The 22,169-nt window shown below is 35.0% G+C and overlaps 1 protein-coding gene across 1 annotated transcript in view; it reads left to right on the top strand.

Annotated features, from left to right (window-relative positions):
* The window catches only part of TRHDE (thyrotropin releasing hormone degrading enzyme), a 412,025-nt gene that overhangs the window by 306,486 nt on the left and 83,370 nt on the right, over positions 1 to 22,169 (top strand). Inside the window, exons 8-10 of the mRNA XM_007195005.2 lie at positions 12,875 to 12,940; positions 13,614 to 13,801; positions 18,998 to 19,086. Of these exons, the coding sequence (XP_007195067.2) occupies positions 12,875 to 12,940; positions 13,614 to 13,801; positions 18,998 to 19,086 (343 nt within the window). The remainder of the gene's footprint in view (positions 1 to 12,874; positions 12,941 to 13,613; positions 13,802 to 18,997; positions 19,087 to 22,169) is intronic.

Below are 22,169 nucleotides of genomic sequence, written 5' to 3'. Positions count from 1 at the left end.
TTAAGAGCTCAAGATATGTTACTCATTTTAACTCATAGGGTTGATACTATAAAATGATGTTTTTGATATCTTTAAAATGTATTGTGAAATGATTTGACACATTTGGCTAATGGGTGATATATTCGTATATTGGTATGTGTGTAAATGCATACAGATCAGTGAATTGTACACACTGGGGTATGTATACCTATCTGCAAACACTCTCTCCCTCCTTGTAAATGTTACCATTTGGTTAGATTGCTAGTTCAGAGGTACAATAAACTTGCCTTAGAGGCATTTTTCTCTAACCTATTTAGCTCTTGCATCAGCAGTTTTCTTTCGTTTCCTTTTTTAATTTATTTTTTCTCTTATTTTATGTTCTCTTTTCAGAATGTTCATGTAATAGCCTAGAAGTATATATTTGGCAATGTTGAAAGTTTTGATGCTAAAGAAACCTTCTAGGTTGGGAAGTTTTTTTTTCTTTTTTACTCACATTTTCATAATTGCTTGGTGGTTCTAGTATATAGTTTAATACTAGTATTATGGCATAGATGTACATAATATTTTTAGCTATTTCCTTGTTGGCAAACATTTAGATTGCTTTCCAATTTTTGTTAAATAAACAACACTGTAATAATTTTTAAATTATAGATTTTCCCATTATATTTTGATTATCTTTTCATCTACATTTCTTGAAGCATATTATCAATTTTTCTTCTGAAATATTAAGCCAATATATAATGGTAGAAATAAAGTTTGAAAGTTCTCTCTTTATAACACACTAAGCAAACAACATTGTGTCTTATTTTCAAAATAAATTTCTTACTAATTTAATAAGTAAAAAATTGCTATTTCAGTGTATATATTTTTATCACACTGAGGTTGAAAACTTTTCATATATTCTCTTGCATTTCACTCTTATCACTTACTTTTTTATGACATATTTGTCCATGTGTTTATCTGTTTAAAAAACTGAAGTTCTACTTTTTTATAACATAACTATTTATAAATATTCAATAGTTATAAAAATAATGAACCATAACATATTTATACAACTTCTTTTCCGTATCATATCTAAATGTCAAAATTATTGTTCTGAAAAACCGTATGTTATAAATTAGTGGCTTAAGAGGAGGGCTATAAAGACCTATCCTAAGTTATGTATTTAGAACCTATCTTACAAAAGGTTCAAATGTATTCAAAATTCCATGTTGATCTACCTCTGTGTTTCTGTCTATGGAAGAGAAGGCTCTGTGTTAGTATGACACACAAAGAAATGGGGATATCCATTTGTCATCCTGCATCTCATTTCCTTTTGCAATCAGTCTCTCGTATTCATCTTTTCTCTTCTGCTCAAGGTCTCTCTCTATGATTATGTTACAGATCATTTTTCCCCCCTTAAGAGCAATAACTCATTTTAGTGTTAAAAACTTTTCTTAGTGCTTTGTGCTAATAAACCAAAATTGTGATTTCTCTTGCTGCATCAGCTCTCTTTAGTTTTATTTCCACGTTGTTCACCCATCAGATATGTTCAGTTACTCATTTATTCCACACATATTTATTACATAGCCACTCAATGTTAGACACTATGATAAATACCAAGCATTCAGGGCATGCTACACACAGCAGATATGCCCCCTGATCTCATGAATCATATCACTGGATAAGATAGATGCTAAAAAGGAAAAAAGCAAATACAGGTCTATTTACTAAGTGTGATAAATGCTAGGCAGGAGAAAAATAGGATGTTGTGTGATAACATACGGGTGGGTGGGTCAGGTAACTTTAGGTTAGGTGTTTAGAAAATCCTTCTTGGGAAGAAGGCATGTGTCTTCAGTTCTGAAGCATGAGAAAGAGGTGGGGGTCCCGGGAGATCATTCCAGAAAGATGGAAGGGCTTGTGCAAAGGGCTGAGGGAAGGAACTGAGCATTTTCAAGGAAAATAAAGAAACTAGCGTAGATGAGCAGCGTTAGTAAGGACAAGAGATGAGGGGGGAGAGGAGGGCAGGAGCTAATTGTGGGATGCCGAAGTGCACTGTGCTTAAGAGGGTTGGGTTTTATTCTGAGTGCAGTGGGAGGCTATTCAACAGTTTTAAAACTGGAATGTAACATGGCTCTATTTATATTTAAAATAGTTATCTGGCTAATTGTAATAATACATTGGGATTGGAGCAATCAGCATACCAAGAGAGGAGGAATCAGGTAATAAAATTAGGAAGATATTTTAATATTCGGGTGAGAGATGACAGAGGCTTAAATAGTTAGTAGATGTACAGAGACATGGATGGATTCAAAATGTTTTTTGAAGGTAGAATGAAATGTACCTTGGGATAGATTGGGTGAAGAGTGTGGTAGTTGAGAGATGAGGAAGAAAAAGTACCTAGGAATGATTCTGAGGTTTCTGGGTTGAAGGCCTGAGACCAAGCCCTGAAGGGCTGTAGCAGTTAGAGGTTGAAGGAAGAGGAGGGGGCTGGTAAAAGAGGCCGAGGTGGAATAAATAGTCAGAGAGGCAGGCAGAACACCAAGGGTATGGTGTTACTCGTGTCAAGAAAAAAGCCTATTTCAAGAAAAAGAAAGTGATTAAGGAGGTTAAATGCAGCCAAGGGGTAGAGCAGAATAAAGACTAAAAAGTGTTCCTTTTGGCAATTTGCAACTTAATGACTTTAGTGGAATGGGTTAGTGTCATACAGAGTGAAGTAAGTCAGAAAGAGAAAAACAAATGTATATTAACACATATGTGGAATCTAGAAAAATGGTATAGATGATCTTATTTGCAAAGCAGAAATAGAGACATAGATGTAGAGAACAAATGTATGGAGACCAAGGGGGAAGAGGGAGTCCGGAGGAATTGGGAGACTGGGATTGACACATGTACACTATTGATACTATGTATAAAATAGACAACTAATGAGAACATACTGTATAGCTCAGGGAACTCTACTTAATGCCCTGTGGGGACCTAAATGGGAAGGAAATCCAAAAAAGAGGGGGTATATGTATATGTATAGCTGATTCATTTTGCTGTACAGTAGAAACTAACACACATTGCAAAGCAACTATACTCCAATAAAAATTAATCTAAAAAAAAGAGTGGATGGGAAATACCTCAGTAGAGATAGTGTATGTAGGATAAAATTTTTTAAATTTGCCAAGGAAGGAGATCAGAAAAACAGGGTAGGTAGTTAGAGGAGGATAAGGGCAAAGGAAAGTTTCTGTTTTGTTTTTTAAAGATGGGAGACAGTTGTACTCATTTTAGGCTGGTAGAGAAGGAGTCAGGACAGAAGAGTTTGATAATGTTGCAGAAGAAAGAGACAACTGGGACTTTGGTTCTTGAGACAGTAAAAAGACTGGTCTTTGATAGGAGAGACCTTTCCAGTAAATTTGGAAATTGGAAAATAAAGGAGTTCATTTTCTGATGAATTCTATCTTTTTTTAAAAATTAATTAATTAATTATTTATGCCACACCTTGAGGCTTGTGGGATCTTAGTTCCCTTACCAGGGATCAAACCTGAGGCCACGGCAGTGAAAACGCTGAATCCTAACCACTGGACGGCCAGGGAATTCCAAATTCTATGTTTTTAGTGTTATCTGAGGCAAGGTCAATAGCTGAAAGTGAGGTAATGCTGCCCAGTAGACAGATTTGAAGATTGAGGATTGGGAAGAGTAGGAAGGCACGGCTGCCTGGTTTTATTGAGTGCCTATTTGAGTTTGGTGCTTATGAATTTATAAGAAAGCACAGGGGCTTCCCTGGTGGTGCTGTGGTTAAGAATCCGCCTGCCAATGCAGGGGACACGGGTTCGAGCCCTGGTCCTGGAAGATCCCACGTGCTGCGGAGCAACTAAGCCGGTTTGCCACAACTACTGAGCCCCGTGCCACAACTACTGAAGCCCGTGTGCCTAGAGCCCGTGCTCGGCAACAAGAGAAGCCACCGCAGCGAGAAGCCCACGCACTGCAGTGAAGGGTAGCCCCAGCTCGCTGCAACTAGAGAAAGCCTGTGGGCAGCGATGAAGACCCAACACAGCCAAAAATAAATAAATAAATAAATACTGTGAAACAATTTCTATTAAAAAAAAGAAAAGAAAACACAACTGCTCAATTGCATTATTTTTTCCTGTGATGTTCAGCTGTATGGGTGCAGGTTTGAAGAAGGCAAATACTTGAATTCATCCAGGAATGGGATATTTGCCAGCTAGTCTAATTGAAAAACAAAGCTGCAAAGGAGATGAGGCTGTTTGTTAGGAATTAAGATAAACTATGAGATATCAGCTGGATAACCAGGGAAACAAAGGCAGGAAGGATCTGATAGACAAATACCCGCCATTAATAATGTTAACAGTAAATAACGTATTAGTAAGTGTATATTATTTTAACACTGAATAGAAGAAATCCCCCATGCTTCTGAGCATATGGGAAATTTAATCTGTCCTTATGGAATTCCCCCTGTGTCATGCCCATTAATAGGAGAATGTTCCAGGGAACTTTATCAGGCCGGAACATACAGCAAAGAACCGTCTGTTCTCATCCACACTGATCGTCAGTCGTATTAGTTTCAGGAAAGAAGAGAGATAGTGCATGCTGCTTGAATGTTTGGTATGTATCTTGTCCAAGCCTTGCCTTTCTGGTCACCTGAAGATTAGTGTCTTTGCTGCTTTAGTGCTCCCTTAGGTATGGCTATTTTGTGCTGAGGAACCTAACTAGTGCCCCCATTTCATGGGCCCCTCCCCCCATTAGTGGTCTTGTCACCTCAGTAGACCTCTGGGAAAAACAGAGTTCTAGACCTCACGGTCTCTTTCTTTCTCCAGACTTGGATAAGGGAAGGTTTCTAAGCTTTTCTCAAGTCTAAAGAAGCTTTGATCTCAATTTTTTTTCCTTGCAATTTTACTTTTTAAAATTAAAAAAAAATGTCCTCTGAGCACTTTCCTCCTACAAGTTAGTCCATTTAATCTCCTTGGGCCTCTAGAACATTTTGACCTCTCTTGGAGGTAGGGTTGAAGAAGAAGATGTTGACTCTAGACTTTTTTCCCTTGAGCTTGATCTTAAAATAACTAAAGTTTCTTGGTTTCTTTGTGTGGCAGGCTTTTTTCTTCCTAAGTGCTTTACTTGTTTTATGTCATTTTCTATGCACACTGTTCTCAAGTAAGTGCCGTATTATCTACTTTTTCCAGTTGAAGAAATTAAGGTTTAGAGAAAATAGATATCTTACCCAAGATCCCATGGCTGGTAAGGATTGGCCTGAATTCTTAGTTTTTCTGAATATGCACACTACCTCTTTCTCAACTGAGTTTCATTTTCTTCTCAGTGAGTCACCAGCACGGGGGGCTGAGTGAGAGAACTCCATGTACATGGCCTGCAGTCAGTGGGTATCTTGATTTACAAAAGGCAGTATATTCTTACCGGCCAGGATATACTTTATCTGTTTTGTGAGCTTGCTGTGGTCCAAACCCATTACCAGGGCATTCAGAAAAGGCAATTCACAAACTTCAGTTTTACCAATAGATTCATTTTATGTCTCAGTAATATTTCAAGCTAGCAGCAGAAGTGAGAGGTGGGGATATTTTAGTACCCCAGAACACCCCTATAGACTTAACATTCACGCTATTTTGCTGACAGGTGTAGGACCCTGTCAGGTTGTTCTGGGATGGAGTATAAATTCAACAGTGGCAATATTGCGCCTCTGGTGATGCTCTTGCATGTTGGGGCATTGATGGTATGATCTATAATTGCTAAATAAAAGGCAAAAACAGAACTGAAGTGAGAATACGCCATTGTCTGTAATTTCAGGCAAACAGGCAAAAAAATCTTTCATGGGCTAGCAGGTTGTTTTGATTTAAAATTTTCTGGCATATTTCACAGCCCTTTAAGAAAGTATACTGATTTTACAAAATTTACACTCATTAGGCGGAGTAATGGATTTTTAAAACATGTGAAATGCCCTTTTGTTCCTATGGAAATATCTGAATATTCCTATATCTAAGTAAGCAACTTCTGAAAGTAAATTTAAGTTAAACACACATTTAAAAACTCAAAATCAAAATGGCCTGCAGACAATGATATAACTGACTTTTCAACTATTATCATCGCAGCTATTCAAACAACTTTCCTTCCTAAATTCCACCTCTTTTTTATTGTATTGGTCAGAAACTGCTGTACCTCAAAATGTTTGCTAATGGTTTCTATGATTTCCTCCTTGGAAACTTGTTATAATTTAATAATAAAAATTTAATAATTATTTATTCCTTTTATCCTTGGTTCTTATCTAGTAGAATTAAAATGTAAACATTCTTTTATTTTGCATAATGCTTTTTCAATACTTGGCTACTCGTTTTTACTTAATTTCATAATCTCCAACCAGTATTCAGGTATTAACAAAAATAATATTTTGATCTATAGCCTAGCTTTCTTGTGTTTTAGTTGGTCATCTGTCACTGTTTTCGTCTTTTACTTCTGTTTCTCAAGGTCAGGGAATGTAGAAACATCCTCTGAAATGCATGGCCAGGCTTCAAATGGGTTTTATCCAACCCTTGTGTGGCATTGCTGTGATCTGGCAGCTTTTAATCTGCTTTTGTTGTGTCCATGGATCCCTTTAAGATCACTTTACCCTAATAATGCCCACACTTACAAATATTTAATTTTAGACCTTATAGTTCCCAATTTAAAAGCGTCTGCTCTAGAAGCTTCGTTTAAGACACAAGTCTTGCAGAGTTTTATTTTTTATTCTTGTCACTCTCTGTGCACTCCTCTCTGTGGAACTTTCATATCTTTTTTTCCAACCTTCTTATCTGCCTCTTTTTTTTTTAAACTACCCACCTCTTTCCTCCATACCTAATAATACAAAAGCCCAGTTGATTTACTAAGTAGAACTGGTTGTTCTTTGTTTTACAGTTTGCATAAGTCCTGAGAGATTGTTTCTATTTTTCTTGCTGAGGAAACCAAGAAAATGTAAGACATCTTTGTTTTGTATCACCCATTAGTGTTGTATCAGTCAGGATTTGGGGTTGCAAGCAACAGAAACAAACTCTGACTAAATTAAGCAAAAAAGGAATTTTTTGGAAGGATGTAGGGCAGTCCTTGGAATCATTGGGAAGTGTGGAGAATCAGGCTTACAAAACAGATAATAGGAACTAAAGGAGACGCAGAAATTAAGAAACCTAGCCAAGGTCATGTCATAGTACTGGCTGGTTCGTTTGCTGCCATTAGCATGACTGTATCTGGACCCTCGGTGTCACCATTACAGGGGATGTAATTTCAGTGATTGCTGCTCCTTTGCATTGATCCTGTAGGAGTAACAGTCCTGGGATGAAGTATCCACTTGTGTCCAGGTTTTAGCTGACAGGGAGAGTGGAGAGGATTTAGAATTTTGTCCCTTCCATTTCAAGTGAGAGAGCCCTCACTCTCCTCTAAGATTCCATGATGAGTTATCGCCCTCATATAAAAGTGGTGTTTAAATACCAGAAAGCCAAAAGAATGACAAATGCCCAGTGCAAATATTTTGAGGTACAATTATTCTTAATAGAAAGGAACAATATTTTAAACCCTTGCTTCAAACTTCTTGTCACATAGTCAGAAAAATCAATGCTCGATTTACCTGGCATTTCCCAGACTATTCTTGCAAGTAGAAGGGATCCTGCTTCCCAGTGTCACTGAGGCCTGGACTTGCATCCCTTGTCTCATTGGAGAAAACACTGTGGGTGGTCTACCCATAAGCTAGTCTCCTCTTCTTCCTTATTAACCAAATTTTGATTTTGTTTGCATTCTCATCCTCATCTATATAATCATATACTTCATAGGACTGGGTCCTGACTTGTGCAATCCCCCCCCCCCCAAAAATTTCACTAACAGATTTTGATTAGAGCACATGATAGAATTCGGCTAAACGGGAAACGTGGGGAGTTTGATGTAGGATTTGAGGGAAAGTTTTTCTGATTCTTAAAAAGAGACTCTCAGGAAAAATTTCCATATTTTCCTCTGTGCGATGTTACATCTGAATGCATGGGATTGCTACAGCCATCTAACCCCAAATCTGAGGATAAAGCCAAAACTTAAGTAAAGATGGGGCCAAAAGAATTCCATAGGAAAAGAGCTGCGGCTCTATCTTACCTTCTTATAGTAGGAAAGAATAAATCTTGTTATTAAAAAAAGTCATCCCAGGGTGGATTTTTTGTTATTTGCAGCTGAACACATACAAGCCAGTCCACACCTCTTTGATTTTTATCAAACTGTCCCTCCGTGTCCTGAGGAATAAACCATTTATATGGTTGATCCTCTGTTTCAACATGCTGAAGCGCTCGTTAATAGTAGAACAAGTATTCCATAATTATTTCCACATAAATCTTAAAAGATAATAGTGCTTTACTTCCTCAGCTCACTTTTCACTTTTCCCCTTGTCTTTATTAGTCCCATTGGCTTTTATATATAAAATGTTATGAACCGTGTCACTTGTTAGCAAGGAAAGTTAAACAAAAAACGGTCTCATACCCAATAGTTTACAGTCTTTTGATGACATCAGAGCCAATTGCACATATCATTGCAAGTTATATATCCGACAAATACTGAAATAATAAATTAAGTATTTAGTGTTTAAATATGACATTTAGGGGGAACATGATAGGTACAAGAAATCTCTCTTTACTGCATTGTCAGCTGTCAAGAGAAAGGCATATTGCATAAGGAAAGTCAGAAATCACACAAATATATTGAGCATCTACTGGGTACCAGGCTGGGCACATAGATGCTGGTTAAATAGTGGTAAACAGAAATCACAGGGTCCTCACTCTCATGGAGTTTACAGACTATGTGGGCAGTCAAACTAGTAAACAGGCAATTATAACAGTGTGATAATTGCTCTTATATGGTGACACATGTAAGAATATAAGAGGGGTGCTTAACTCAGAATTAGGAAGGGGGTGGGAATGGGCAAGAAAGGATTCCCGAAGGACATGCAGACTTGAGTCCTGGAGATTGAATTGAATTTAAATGGGCAAAGGGGAAAAGGGTGTGTAGAGAACTGCTTGTGCAGGGAACTAGAAAAGGGAGAAAATATGCATTAGACATCTGCAAGAAAGTTGAAAATGGTTAAGTTGAGGCAGGGGGCCAACAAAGTAATGGATGAGATTGGAGAGGTACAGAGGGACCAGACTCTGAGGGACACCTTTAAGTTACATTGAGGTATGTTTGGACTATATTCTTAAGGCAGCAGGGATTCATATGTATATCTGATGAAAAGTATTCATGCATGACTGCGTGAAAGAGATTAGATTTGAAAGGGACAAAGCAGAAGTAGTAGCAGTCGTAGTCATCTGGGCAAAATACTGTAGAGTGGCTGTCAAACAGCTAAAAGGAAGGGGGACTATTAGGGGGCTATTTAGGATGTGGATCATTACCTGAATGTGGTGGAAGGGGAGAGAAAGGCATCAAAGATGACTCCTTGGTTGAGGTGGATGGAAGGGTCATCCCTGGGGAAGGGCTCCCAAAAGGAGCTGATATAGGGGAGGACAATGAGTTCAGCTTTGAACATGACTCTTAGTCACCTGTGTGTCATCTTGTAGATATTGGATTTGGGTCAGCAGTTGTGTGCATAGATATGGGGTTTGGACATGGGCTGGAGTCTCTGAGTTCCAGTGTTTTGATTTATCAAGTGTTGATGATAACATCTAACTCATAAATGTCATCTTGGGATGGAATGAGATAAAATATAAAGCAACTTACACAGTGCTAAAAGGGAGGCAAATATTGTTTTCATGTACTATGTTCTTTAATTATTATCATTAATGATGCTTTTGCTTTTGTTACTCAGTTTTCCAACCTGTAACCTGAAATGATTAATAAGATTATAGCAGCTACTGTCTATTGAATAGACATTACTGTGTTAAGCACTCTTCACTTTTTAACACTGTACAGATATTGAAATCATTTATTTCTCAGAAAAATTCTATGCAGCAGGTACTTTTATTATCCTTATTTTCTAGATGTGAAGACAGGCATAAAGGGTTAAGTGACTTGCCAGAGATCATACAGCTAGGGAGTGTTGGAGTATGGATGTGAACAGACTCCCATTCCTGCACTTTATGTATCAGAATATACTTTTGCTTAACATGCTTTTAACTTTTTTTAAAATAAATTTATTTATTTATTTATTTGGCTGCACTGGGTCTTCGTTGCTGAGCGCGGGCTTTCTCTAGTTGCGGTGAGCAGGGACTACTCTTTGTTGTGGTGCGCGGGCTTATTGCAGTGGCTTTTCTTGTTGTGGAGCACGGGCTCGAGGTGCGCAGGCTTTAGTAGTTGTGGCACGCAGGCTCAGTAGTTGTGGCGCACTGGCTTAGTTGCTCCGCGGCATGTGGAATCTTCCCGGACCAGGGCTTGAACCCGTGTCCCCTGCATTGGCAGGCGATTCTTAACCACAGCGCCACCAGGGAAGTCCCTGCTTTTAACTTTTAATCAGTTTATATTGTTGGTTATGTTCCTTAAGAATATTCTAGTGGTCATCTTTGTTTTACTCTTTTCAACAACTCTACTGTTTCTGAAATACTTTGTACAGAGAACCCACAATTCTCTTTACAGTGTTAATATTAAATCATTCTTCTACTTTATATTATGTCAAATCTACTGCTGATTGACTTTCATACACATAAATATAAATATAAATTTTCATTTCAGGTTCATAACTCCAGCCATTTCCATATTCAGTGACTTGTAGGTTTGACCAGAACTTAAAATCTTCTTATTCAATCTCATACCAAATATTTGATTCATCTTATCAACTGGTTATTGTATCAAGACTTCCCCAGTTTCAGTCACAGAAACCTTCCTACACAAATCTCATCTCAGTATTTCTAGTTATTCTCAGTAAACTTTTCTCCACCACTGGTGCCCCAGCACCTGGTAAGCTGCCTGGCACACGCAAAGTGCACCATACATTTTGTGTAATGGACAAATAAATAAATGATTGATCATCAAAAAACCACACTCACTATTGTTTTAAGTGGTTTTGTTTTTCTACAAAGACAAAGCAAAATTTCCTCAATTCAAAATATGACTATATTTGTGCAAGAGAAAGGCTAAAATAACTAAGGAAAACATTTGTGTTTTATAACGGAGAAAAGAGGTGACATATGTAGGATTCCAGTAACACCCGAAAACTGGGGCTGCTGGGAGTACAAGAAGGCATGCGATCTGCCCTGAATACTGAGGCAGACAAGTTGGAGCGCCTTCCTAAACGTGGATAATTGCCATTTCAGCCTGCTTGAAATGTAAATTTGAACTTTATTCTGAATTGGGGAGGGAACCAAGAGCTCAAGTTGATGATCAGTATTGGGCCAAGGTCAACTCATGTCATGAACCGTTGGATTTTTATGATCTGTCTGTGAAGAGAAACCTGTAGTTATGTATTGGACCTTTCAAGGTCTATGTAGTATTCCTTTGTTCCCTCTTTTGGAATATCCTAGCAGCACTATACATAAACAGAACCCAATAATAAATAGTTCTAATGTTAAAACTTTATTATTATAGCATTATTATTATTTATTTAAAATAAAATTTTAATTTATGTTTCATAATTCCTATTTTCCCCAAATTTATTCACTTGAGTGCTAAACAAGCATAAAAAATAATTCTGACAACTAAATCTGAAATAGCCGATTTAAATCCTGGTCCTTGAGTTCTAATTCGAAATGCCTCATGTGGCATGTTCAAAGCCAAAGTTAGGATTCAGATTGGTCATTCAGGCTTGTATTTTTTCAGTAAAGTTATTCCTAACACCTGATGACGATGATGAATTTGTGGTTGCTAAGTTAGTGTTGAGTACTGCATCTCTAGGAGTCTGATTAAGTGGGAGTTGCCATTTGCTGTGCTGTGAGTTACCGAGAAAGTTGAATCTGTCACAGGTGCTACAATTTGTATTTCAGAAAATTTGCTTCCCCAGCTTTAATTATCCCCAAAGTATTCCACTCTACATAAAGTACTGAAAGGAGTCAGCAAAAATTTTTCAGTTTTAGTACTATGATGTAAATTAAGATTTTGTCTACTACCTAGGTGTTGTAGAGATAATGGAATTTCAGATGAAGGAGGGGACACTGTTTCATTATATAAAACACTGTTTTCTATTGATTTTTCCACTTTGGATTCAGAAAAAAAAAATAATGCCAACTAGCCATAACTAAATAACACATTCACAGTGACATAAACCACGCTTCTTAGAAGGGAACAGACATGAATCAGATAGAAAGTATGTACGTTAAACTACTAATGATTGAAAATGGGAAATGTGAAGTCCTAAGCTTAAAAATATTAAATAAACTTAGGATTGACCTTTTCTTATTAAATATTAATATGTGTTTCAAACTCATGGAAATATGTATATATCATTTTTGTATTAGGCAGCCTGTCCTTTGCAGAGAGACAGGGAACTGCATGAGTTGTGGAGATAGTCATCACCTTTTTGGCAAAACAATCCCTCTTCACATCAGTATATATCGGTCAGGTTGTTTTTTTCCTTTTTCCATAAAACAAGATATTTTTTTCAACACTTCAACATGAAAGCCTAATGAGAAAGTTTCCCCTAAATATTTCATTGCAGAGGTAGTTTCTTCAAAACTGCCTGAGTTTGACTTGCTAAATTAGAGGAAGATCTTTGACCCTGGAAATCCATAAGAAGTGATTATGGCTATGAAAATAAATTTTAAGAGATTAGTATTGTTTGATGATTTAATTAAGAAATACGCTATAGTTCAATCTCTTTGGAATATTTTAAAATGAGATTCTTCATCTTTTTTGCACGTCTTTATCTTTGTGTTAAGGCAGTTCCAACAAATAGAAATGGTTAACCGAATTGAGAAATAAATGTGTTTACTGGAAATTGCTTAGCCTTTGAATTATAATTACAATTTTATATTCTTTGTAGGATTACTTAACTATTCATAAGTATGGCAATGCAGCCAGAAATGATCTCTGGAATACACTATCAGAGGTAAAGTATAGGAAGCTTGAAAGCCAAAGCCTCTTCTTGAATATTTGAATTGAGTTTATAAAACATTCATAACTTTTATTGACACTGATGGTTTGTTTTTACTTTTTATATTTCCCTTTTCTTGATATTGGTTTCTTGTTTTATATTTGATGTATTATATTATAAGGATTATGAGGTTTAAAATTAATTCAGCTACAATGGTAGTTAAAGATACCTTGCCTACTTTCAAACATGATAATACTTCTGAAATATAATTTTAATAGGGTGTCAGATATTCATGTTTGAGTGAAATATGGATGGTAAAGAATTTTTTCTCTATAAGTGAATAACAAGTATTTAAGTTTAATACTAGACACACCGGGGATACTTAAAGATGCTGCAAGTAAGTACTTGCTTTAACAATAAAATATATTTTATCTTCCATTAGGTAAAAACTTTAATGTTAATAAAGTTTTTATTTCTATGTATATATATATATATATATATATATATACGCATGAAGCTTAAGCTAAGGCAAGAAGATTAATTTTACTAACACATTATATTAGTTTCACTGATTTTAAATGTTTTCATACTTAAGTAAATCATAAAAGTAAATATGAAAATGGTTTAATGTTAATTATGTTGATAGTTTATGTTTATAAAATTAATTTTTACAATTTTGGTTATAAAGGCTTTAAAAAGGAATGGAAAGTATGTAAATATACAAGAAGTAATGGATCAATGGACACTCCAGATGGGTTATCCTGTTATCACCATCTTGGGAAATACAACAGCAGGAAATAGAATAATAATTACCCAGCAACATTTTATTTATGACATCAGTGCTAAAACTAAAGCACATGAACCTCAAAATAACAGGTACAACTCTGTTGTTTATGTGAAAAAATTGCTTTTGTTTTTTATGTTTCACTTTGCATTTTAACATTTTAAAAATAATTGATAACAGAATTATGAAATGTACTTGAAATATAGTTTTCATTTCTTTATTTACATATGGTATTTTCATTTTGAACCCTCTTTTACTCCCATTTCCGGATATTTTAACTATCAAGGTGGCAGCATGCTAAAGTTATTTTGTTTAAGAAGACAGGATTTAAATTATCATGGTCATTTAAAACAATAGTGTGTGATTTTGTTTTTTACTTTTCCCTGTAAACATTTGTTGAATTAAATTTAAGAAAGTTAAAGTACTTTAAAGTGGATTAAATGGTATTGAGAAAACTGAGATTTGTAGAATAGACAAGAACAGAATCTAACAATCCAGAAAGATTAGTTAAACAATCAAAACCCCACAACCAGACTAAATAGTGTCTGAGCCAGAGGAACTCAAACTAGATCCATTTAAAATGGTCTAAGTATCAATGCCACTTAGTATCAAAATACATTCTCTTCCCTCACTTTTAGTGTTTAAAAACCATTAACACAACATACATAGAATTTGACTTGTTGTTACTTTAACTTTCATTTGAAATTCTTATTTCATTACTGAAAATTCAGCATGTAGTGATTCTTTTCTAGTTCATGTTTTCCCACTCTTTTGTATTTTATTAAAGCTGAGCGAAGGAAAGATAGCAGTTAAAACATTTCATTTCATTTTTTTCTACGATATCCGGGTAAGATGTTGGGAGCAGGACAGGGAGGGATGGAGGTCAAAATTGATAAATAAAATGAGGTGTTGGGATTAGACTGCTCATGCTGTCTCCCATCTGGAATATTAGGAATCTGATTTTATCATCCATCAGTATCTAGGATATATGAAGCACGCATTAAGCTTTCTTTGTTATCTCTAAGAGGAATGAAAATCATACCTAAGTAAGGTAGCTCCAAGGCAGGGTCCAGGTAGAAGTGACTGAGAAATTCATGAATGTTTTCTGGTGACTAAATTGGGAACCCACTTAAGAAAGTATTGTCTTAAATCTCCTGCTCATTATATACACTGCCCTTCAGCAGACTGCCCTTGTAATCTAACGGTTTGCACCTGTGGAATACAGGGTATTATCCTGCCACGCTGTCAGGATGTGACTCTGTCAACCCTTCACCCAGCCTGGATTCCTCACAGCTGCCAAACACTGCTTCTGGTCAACCACCGCCTGGCCCCAGGTGAAACCTGCTTAGGCATCAACCCTGGCCTTGTCAGGAAGTACATAAAAACTACTTGACTGTGGCAAAGTTAGAGAGACTCAGGTCTTGCCTTTGAGAATGATCATTCTTACACAAGCATCACTGATGCAGAAAAACATAAAGGACATGCAGATGACAGAACAAATTTTGAACAAAAATACTTGGTCAACCTATAATATGAGCCAGATGTATCGGCCGCAAGTCTGACTCTTTAAAGGAAGACTTTCTCCCAGGCTGTATAGGTATATATACCTATACAAAGCTTTTACAGAGCTTTGCTTTTGCTGGAGTTATAAAATCATATGAATGGTTTTGAACGCTGAGAACTTGGCATAGAAAATATTGAGTGAGATAATGCATGGCATTCCATCAGTCTCAAAATTTATTTTATATCTATTTTGAAATAATAAAGTTTGCAGTTGAAATTTTAGTATTCAGTTTTATATTATTGATAATTTAATTCACTATAACATTGTGGTCAAAGCTTCAATACCAATTCTATCTGCCCTTTGTCTGTAACCTTCTTAGATCTTTATCATATACTGCAAATAGTTAATGCAGTAAAACATAGTGCCCATTTATGCCAGGAAACCCATGAATTGTGGATATTTTCTGTGACAGTATAATCAATTCTTTGTCTTCAATTTTGTAGAGGACACTGGAATATCACTACAACATGCCTAGAACATTTTTAATGTATATAGTAATCATATTTTTCATATGTGGTAGCTATATTACAGAATAGAAAGGAAAGATCTTTATATAATAATTGCATAAAGTTAGTTGATATGTGAAAGTGAGTAAAATATTTGCTAGCATTTTGGTATTTGGGAAATTGTGAATTTGTTTAGCTTTTTTTTCTTTATAAAGTTAATACATTGTAATGTTCAGTAATGTCTCCTATACGTATGGAGCTTCTTGGAGTCCTGTGCTACAGAGAATTACATTTATCTCCTTTTGTTTTGGGTCCGATGATAGCAACCACGGAACCATTTTTCATGGCATCTACATTAATGCTTCACTAATATTGGTACCATTTTTTAAAAAGTTTTTTCACTCCAGCTAAAATAAGCACCTACGCTTTTCTACCTTAACATAATCATTAGAATAAACATTGCTTTATTATAAAAATGTGACCTACGATGAAGAGAGGTAGTCCCAGGGACTGTTAAATAAAAAATATCTTGAGGGTCTTTTGAAGTGCATTGTTTTTGTTTTTTTCTTCTTAAAATGAGATGACTAAAATTCAAGTTAACCTTAAGGGGCGGGGGCACAATTTAATTTCACAGGTTCTTTTTGCTAGTTTCTTTTTTAACATAACTCACTGCAGTTTTGGATTTTTTTACAGCACACCACACAGAGCTTTTCACCCACAATGTTTAAGGTCTTCTAGCCTTTTAAGTTGTAATCATAAAGCAACATAATTGCCATGCTTTCTTTGATCTTAATGAAATTGGTGGGAAGATCAAATATGTGTTGTTTGGAAAGTTAAGGAAAATAACTTGTATAGTATTGATAGTATAGCAATTCAGAAATAGTAGAAACTTCAGATGTGCTTGGTGATTTGTAATTTTTACTTTGTCTTTGTGACGATGTATAGATTTTGTGTGTGTGTCTCTGTACATGTATATACATACATATACACACTCACACACACACACAGAATAGAGGCCAAAAACATTCTTAGGAAAAATATAGAGGGTATTTTAAAAGTTTTACAAAATGCCCCAATGTTTGTATCGCAATACCTTAAAGTTAACTTCTTTTTTTGCATCTGAACATTGCTATACAGTACAGTGTCTGCCATTTAGGAAGTTTCTTGTATGTGGAATTGTCTGTTAGCAACAATGCAGGTATTGATATGAATCCCTCTTTCTTGACTTTAGAGACTTTTGCTAAAACTCAAAATCAAAACATCAATTTTTATTGTAATTTCTAGTTTCATTATTTAGAAGGATACAGTTTAAATAAATGTAAAATTATAAGTATGTTTATATTAGGGGCAAATACTATTTCATAAACATTTTATGATCATGCTACAAAAAAGACACATTTATCCTTGAAGAGTTTTAAACATCTTCAATTTTATATATTTCTGGCCGTTTAACTGATATTTATTTGCCTTCAAAATTTAGTTGCCCCAACTCAATATAGATGATCTGTACTAAAAAAATCAATTTCATAAAGTTAATCTCTGTCTTATTATAGACTGATATAGTTCCTTTTATTTTACTTCAATTCAATCTCATTCAATCCATTTCAACAGCAATTTATGGAAGCATTTCATTTCCAGGCTTTTGAAAGATCTTAGGTACACAAAAATGAGTTCATAGTTTAATTCGAGAATCAGATGCAGAGTTAGGCATTGTTGTCTCTTACCTAATAATTTCAGTTAATCATAAAGATTCATTATTTTTAGAGAACAGCTATATATATTTATATATACATTTATTATATAAATTCTCTGTATCTTCCTAACAGTAAATCCATTATTAAATACTTGTAGCATATTCTTGGTATCATGTTATGAGCTTGGGGATGTTTGTTAAAGAGTGTACATGGGTTGGCGTTCACCAATGTCTACCTTACAAACAATACCTGTTCCACTACAATAGGTTGTTTATTTCCTGACCAATTGTCCGGAGTCCATTCAGTATAGCAGCATGTCTCCACATAGTTGGCACTCAGAAATGTTTGTCTGATTAAGTATAGCATATACTTTTAAAATTTAGAATCTTAAACATATTAACTTTCTATGTTGGAGATAGCAGTTGGTATAACACTAGGAATTTCTTCCAGTCTTCCATTTGGATTTTTGCTATTACTAAATTCTGATTATTGTGAATGGGAGACGTGAAATGATAAAATAATAATCAAATTCCATATGACAGTGGAGATGTCCTCCCCCCATCAAGAGACGTATTCATTCTATTTTTAGTTACATAGCCCCAGACATGTTCCCTGAAAAATTCTCAATTCTCCATTAACTCCCATAGTTACTGAGCTCATAGAGTATTCTTATAGTTTTCAGGTCAGAAATATTTTTCTCATACTGCATATTGTTGACTATCCCTGTTGCTAATGGTGCAATGATTGGTTAACATAACCTGGCTATATTTTAGGGGAACAAAATGTAGTCATTGGATTTTATTGTAAGACTATCCAGTTTATCTCCGGTTGCTCATTTGAGGTTAAATTAATATTACTTCATGTACAAGTTTAGGCCTAAATTTTTATCCTATAAAAAGTCATGTTCTAGAAAACGCTTCTCTTTAATAGCTGAGACTCATGACTGATCCCTGCACACTGGTGGTTGATTTCACACATCAATTTAGAAATTCCATTTCAGAAAACAAAGCATTGTGTCCCACGGTGTTCTTTGTATTGATCTGGATTTTAGGGGGATCTGATCAGCTTTGCTTTTTGCCCCTACTTTGCTGAATAACTTTATGTGTGCTGTATTATCCTTTCTATAAAATCTGACAAAGGTGTTTTTTAAGAATAGTTAAACAAGTAAATGAGGAGAATGTTGAAATGTAAATGCATGAAACCACTGGAACGGGCATTAATCTGATGCAGAATCAAGTAGAAAGGAGTTATTTTAAGACTTTACTCAATATATAGTGCAGCTCAGATTTATAGATTTTAGCTACTTTTTATCCCTCATGTAAAATGCAAATCTTTTTTCCCAAGATAAATTGTTTTGTTGGTAGTCCACCTTTTGTGTTGAAATTAAAACTCTTAGAGGCCAAGTCTGCTTAGCAACATTGAATGAGTGAATTCATCTTCTTGGCCTATTCCTTACATTTATGACTGGGGAATTTAAAAAATTCTCCTAAAGAGACTAAGAAAAATCACATAGGAGGTGCATAGGAAATGTTGTTTGTTTGTTATAACCATTTTTTTTCTTAAAGTTTCTCTTTTATTTTGCAGTTACCTGTGGCAGATCCCATTAACTATTGTGGTAGGAAATAGAAGCCATGTGTCTTCAGAAGCAATTATTTGGGTGTCTAACAAATCAGGTAAAAAATATATTCTCCCCTGAGAATTTGGTTTCAAATAATTGTTTAGCAACTTAACCTCTTGTATCAGCTGTTATAAAAATGTGAATAAAGACAAATTAGAGAGAGAATATAGAGGAATTACCTCTATAAATTTAAGTATAATATAGTATAGTTTCTACATAGTCTAATTTCAGTCCGCTGATATAATTATTAAATTTATTTGTGTCTCTGATGGTAAAGAGAAAATTTAAATCTAAGTACTTGTAGTACTAATCTTAACTGCTTTAAACTGTACCATTTTATAATCCTGAATGTAATAGAATTACAATCATAACTCCCAATAGAACAGTATGCCAGATACTGAAACACAGGCCACATTTTTTAATTCCATTTTCCAGCTATCTTCTCTTTACCAGACTGGCTCTTTAAAGAATGGGTGAGGCAATATTCTCTGTAGAATTAGATAATTATAGGGCCAGAAGGGAGAGGCTTGCTAGGTCATGAAACCATCCCTTAGGTAGGGTCAACTCTCAAGGAGCAGAGAAAGATGAGATTCTATTCTATTTCTAAATATCTTCAAATAAGATAGTTACCTATTTCAATTCACTGTGAAAGCTATTTCTTGAATCCAATCTAAATGCTTCATACTAGAGTGTGAAACAGGTCTCTTTTATTTCTGTTTTCCATTGAATTGAAGAAAAGGCCAATTATCATCTTTTATGTAACATTTCATTTAGATTTAAATGGTCAAGTATGCCCACATTTTGTTTTTCTTACTCCTTTCTCACATTCTGCTACTTTATGTTTTCTTGCTATTTTGTAAGCATAATTTAAACAACCACAAATCTGTTTTTGAAGTAAGGTGAAGTATAAATAAACAGCAAAAATATTGTTTCTTCTCCTCAGTCTTGCTCCTATTAGGGAGATGTAAGTGCTTAAAATACATACACACATACATATAAGAAAAAGGTCTCACAGCAGAATCTAATCTGCTTACCAGAAATATAAACACTTGTTTTGCCAGTTGAATTTTTATTCAGATTTTCATGTTGTTGTATTTTTAACACATCATCACATATTATGAAACTATGTGCTTTCATTTATATACATTGTGTGTGAAACATTCATATGTAATGTAGTGATGCATTGAAATGCTTACTTTAAAATGTATTGGTGTTTCTCCTTTAAATTGCTTACTATAATCTATTCTTTTCATTTCTTCAAATTAGTTTTTATACCATGATTCTGAATTCACACTTACTCTATTGTCTTTATACTTCTCTTTATCTTCATGTAGTTGTTTTATTTATCTACATAATTTATTATGAAATGATGAGTGAAAGCAGTGAGCTTCTATCGTAATGATTCAGCTATTAGAATGAAGTCATCGCTCCATAGGATTGCTAGGAACACGAAATAGAACAGTTTTCAGAAATAAAATATTTCTCACTGGAAGGTAGAATGAAAATGGGAACTTAGAAGAGTGCAAAGACACTGATCAAATGTCAGGATCAGCCCCAACTTTCACTTTTAGGCAATGCAGGGATTCAGGGCAAGTCTGATTCTTCTTGAATACTTTTCCCAGGTCCATTTCCTCTATAACTCCCTGGTTATGTCTATGCTGTTATTCATGGTACCCGCTTATTCCACACAGAGTATCTAGAATAGTATCATGGCTTTTCTTTTTTTTTTCTTTGTTTTTATTGAAGTTTGGTTGATTTACAACATTATATCAGTTTCGGGTGTACAGCATAGTGAAACAGATTATACTCCACTTTAGGTTATTACTATCATGGCTTTTCTTGACCAATGACAACAGGTTGTATTTGAGAGGTTGCTTTTATTTACAGTCTTTTATTATTAATCAGGAATAATAGCAACATGATATTTCAAACCGTATGTTTGCCTAAAACGTCCCCTATGGTAATACATTTAGGTGTTATACCCAGCTGCATAGTTTGTGCGGTGTGTAACTCTGGGAGATGATATTTACGTGGACTGTGATATTACTTGCATGCTCCCTCACCCCAAAGTTGTGTAGTGTGCAACCTGCAGAGTGTAATGTGTCATATTTCATTAAATCATAGCAGAGTCTTCTGGTTGATAAACATTATCTTAGTCGAAATGTTAAGGCTTTTGCATGGAATGTTCATACCGAGTAAATGTTTCTTGAAAACTTTATGAATACATAAATCTGGAAGAATTTTCTAAGTGGGACCTAAAAGAAAGGGAACCTTTCTATTTTCCCTGTTTAGTCTCGTTCTAAATATATTTAGTTCTGTCTCGAACTCCTTCATTCTGATGACAAAGAGAAAACTGACACCAGACAAGGATTAGGAAAAATAAAAGATTGTTAAATTTGTCACCTTTTAGATCCCCTTTTTTTCAAAATATAGTCAACTAATAGTAATGAAAAATGTTTCTTCACAGAAACAGTAAGAAAATATTCTGATCAATTCTTATCAACATATATAAAAAATTCCACCTTTTACTTATAACAATCAGATCAATGTTTTTATAATTTTTCATTATCAGTAATATCAATTTGATGTCACATGATACTAAGGTGAAGTCATTGGTGAACAATATAAAGTATGAATTTTATTTGAATCAATAAATGCTCTTGACACTTCAATTTTTTGTGGTGTCAGATGATTAATTCATTCCAAGTTGAGGCACAGATAATTTTAGTCTAAAAATTGTTTTAAAACAAATTTTTAAATTATTGAAAGTAGGTAGAAGGATTTGTCTCTTTTGTTTTTACTATGAAACTGCTGAGAATGCAGACATTCATATATGTAGTAGCCTGCATGTTGACTGGCTATTAATTAAGTTGCAATGGAAGGGAATAAATTTAATGCCAAATGTTAGGAAAAGAGAGGACTTTCAAGATGGCAGAGGAGTAAGACGTGGAGATCACCTTCCTACCCACAAATATATCAGAAATACATCTACATGTGGAACAACTCCTACAGAACACCTACTGAATGCTGGCAGAAGACCTCAGAATTCCCAAAAGGCAAGAAACTCCCCACGTACCTGGGTAGGGCAAAAGAAAAAAGGAAAAACAGAGACAAAAGAATAGGGACAGGACCTGCACC

This window comes from Balaenoptera acutorostrata, chromosome 11, assembly GCF_949987535.1.
Source record: "Balaenoptera acutorostrata chromosome 11, mBalAcu1.1, whole genome shotgun sequence".
In the NCBI taxonomy this organism is placed as follows: domain Eukaryota; kingdom Metazoa; phylum Chordata; class Mammalia; order Artiodactyla; family Balaenopteridae; genus Balaenoptera; species Balaenoptera acutorostrata.
Note: the sequence above shows the minus strand (reverse complement) of the source record. Positions and strands in the feature narration are given on the sequence as shown.